Raw genomic sequence first — 2,867 nt, 5'->3', positions numbered from 1 at the left:
TATTATAAGTATTTTTCCTTTTTTTAAAAAAAGGAAATGTGTTACAAATTGAACACTTTCCCTGATGGTTTGAATAAGATTCCAAAGAAATTACTATTATTGAAGGACCAGAGTAAAAGATACTTTTGAAATAAAGAAAATGAACAAAATATTTCTAAGAAAGACATTACGAAATTTGATTTTTTTGGAGGGAAAGAAATTACACATCAGTCAGATATTATGATTTTTCTACATAACTATGCATAGAAGATTTCTATTAATAATTCAAAACAAAATCTTACTTCAGTTCTGATTGTTTTTGTTCCTTGAATGGGACACACATTGAGGTAATAGTCAAACAACTCTTTAGGATCATCGACTTCCACAGACTCGTCTTCAAGACAGGCTTCAATACCCTTCAAACCTCCAAATACAATCAGCAAGTGACTGAAATATACATGTAAAATTAAAAATATAAGCAAATCTACTTAAATATAATGTAGGAAAATAGTAGAAGTGGTTCATCATATTTATGTTTAAAAGATTGTTTTGGGAATCAGCTTTATTTTGAAAGAAAAAAAAAAGAAAAAAAAACAGAAGGACTTTTTAAAAACTTTTCAAGGCAAAAATTGCAATTTTAAGAATTTTTGAAATTACACAAATTTTAAAAAGATTTATGAAAAATCTCACTTAGACAACTTTTTTTATTCAAGTAAACTATTAATAAGTAAAGTAAACTAATTTCACAATATAAAATTATTTCAATTAAAAGAACAGTAATAATAGTGCAACCTATGCAGCAGGGCTTGAAAAAGCTCAGAAATTTTACCCGCCCCCGAGGACGGCTTGTCCAACAATGTACCCGTCCTCCTTTGAAACTAACCCGTCGCTTCTAAATAAATAAAAATATAATTTTCTCTTATTTATTACAAACATTTATAAAAATTGCACAATGAATTAGTAGTTACTAGGATTACAAATGCTAGAATTACATTATACAGTAATAAAAGAAATATCAGATTACTAATAGTAACTTAATATTTCGTTTATGAAATAATTTATTTCTTTTATGAAATAATTTAAATGACAAAGGCAAGTTATCTGGAATGTCAATTAACAGGAAAATGGCCGTCCGCATGGACGTCGCATTCGAGAAATTCGTTGTTCTCGGGGAATTTTTGACCGCCGAGGACGGGCGGACGGGCTGTTTTTCGAGCCCTGCTATGTGGCTATTTTATAAGGCAGATTCAATATTTATTGCATCATTAAAATTCACTAAAACTCAATCTTTTAAAAAGACACAGCTTGAATATTTTATTGATAACAGACACACCACTGCAATTTCAGACAGGTAAAACTTCAGAAAGATGTTTTCCTAATTGTAAACTAAGCATTATAAACAAATTCAATAAAAATTAAAATTGAAAAAAAAATTATTAATTAATAAATCAAAACCATATATTAAAAAAAATATGATTATTCTTTTTATAAATATATTCACTAATTTAACTTTTAGTCATATGATTTGTGTTAGTTGTTTCAAATTGTCATTACTTAATATACTTTCAATAAAAAAAATTCTTTATTTCGAGTCAATTTGATTAGTAAATAAATATATAGTTTGGTTATATATTTTTAATCAGAGCTTCTTAGTTTAAATTAAACAGTTCTTTTTTTACAAATTCTGAATGTATTTTAATTTATTTTTGATTAAAAAAGTCATTAGTGATTCTTTAGTTACAATTTTAAAACTCTGTGGTTATTTAACTGTGTTCATAAGATATAAATCATTAAAAATATACTGTATCAAGAATTTCATTCAAATAAATCTTTGTCATCATGAACTATCAAATTTAATCTTTTAAATATATAAATAAGTAGATAACCTCAATTCGTCCAAATAAAGTTTTATGACAGGTGTTTATCGAATTTTTTTTCTCTTTATAATATTATTAAATTTTCTGTTTAAAATTTTTATAAGACACATCCGTTTGAAAAAAAATATTGGACTTTTAAGTATTCCAATATAAATTCTTTCCTGATTTCTCTTTCACCATCTTGTAATTATTTGATCAGGTACAGATAATATCTTATGTAAATAAATATAAACGAATGTAATTACAAGATTATAAAGCTATTGGTTGTGACAAGTTTACAGAAATAAATAAATAAAATTTTCCTCTACAGCCAAATTTAATTTGAATTATTCTTTGAAAAAAATTTTTTTTGAATAAATCAATGTTAGTTAAATGTGCCGTTTGTCATAGAATCTCTTAATTATAATGTTTATTAATTTATCAGGGTAGGCTAATTTCTCGGGAAAAAATTTTGGACAATTAAGTTTCTCAAAATTCAAAACCTTCTCTTGACTTTTTGGGGATTTTAATTGAATTCTAAATTAGCCATTACCTTAAGCAAAACAAAATACTGTAAGAGAAAAGCTAAACTCAGAGTTCAAGAGCACAGCTTCAAAATTTTCCTATTTTTATGAATATTTAAGGCAGTTCAGGGGTTAAGTTTAATGGCTTTGTGTACCACTTTTCATTTTCAAGCCGTAGCAGGAACATGTCTGAGTAAAAGTAATTTTGATAATTTCATGTCAAAAATGCAATAAGTATGATACACAGAATTTTAAAACAAAGTAATTTAGTGGATAGTCTCTTAGTTAGTCATCTTTTTTCCAGGGTTCGTGATTTTTTTGATTTTCTTAAAAAAAATCAAAAAAATCGGATTATTTTGATTTAAATCGGATTTTTTTGATTTAAATCAGATTTTTTTGACTTCTATTCAAAAACACTATAAGAGCTTTAATTTATGATTAAAAAAAGCTTATAAATGTTTAATCAAAATTAAATTAATATTAAAACTATATTATAACAATATTGCTT

General features: G+C 25.5%; 1 protein-coding gene across 1 annotated transcript in view; it reads right to left on the bottom strand.

Annotated features, from left to right (window-relative positions):
* Positions 1 to 281: 281 nt before the first annotated feature.
* The window catches only part of LOC107451642 (putative methyltransferase C9orf114 homolog), a gene marked incomplete at its 3' end in the record, with an annotated part of 20,070 nt that continues 17,484 nt past the window's right edge, over positions 282 to 2,867 (bottom strand). Inside the window, 1 exon segment of the mRNA XM_043052172.2 lies at positions 282 to 426. Within this exon segment, the coding sequence (XP_042908106.2) occupies positions 282 to 426 (145 nt within the window).

Source organism: Parasteatoda tepidariorum, chromosome 6, assembly GCF_043381705.1.
Source record: "Parasteatoda tepidariorum isolate YZ-2023 chromosome 6, CAS_Ptep_4.0, whole genome shotgun sequence".
In the NCBI taxonomy this organism is placed as follows: Eukaryota; Metazoa; Arthropoda; class Arachnida; order Araneae; family Theridiidae; genus Parasteatoda; species Parasteatoda tepidariorum.
The sequence above is the reverse complement of the archived record's forward strand: the minus strand, read 5'-3'. Positions and strand labels throughout refer to the sequence as shown.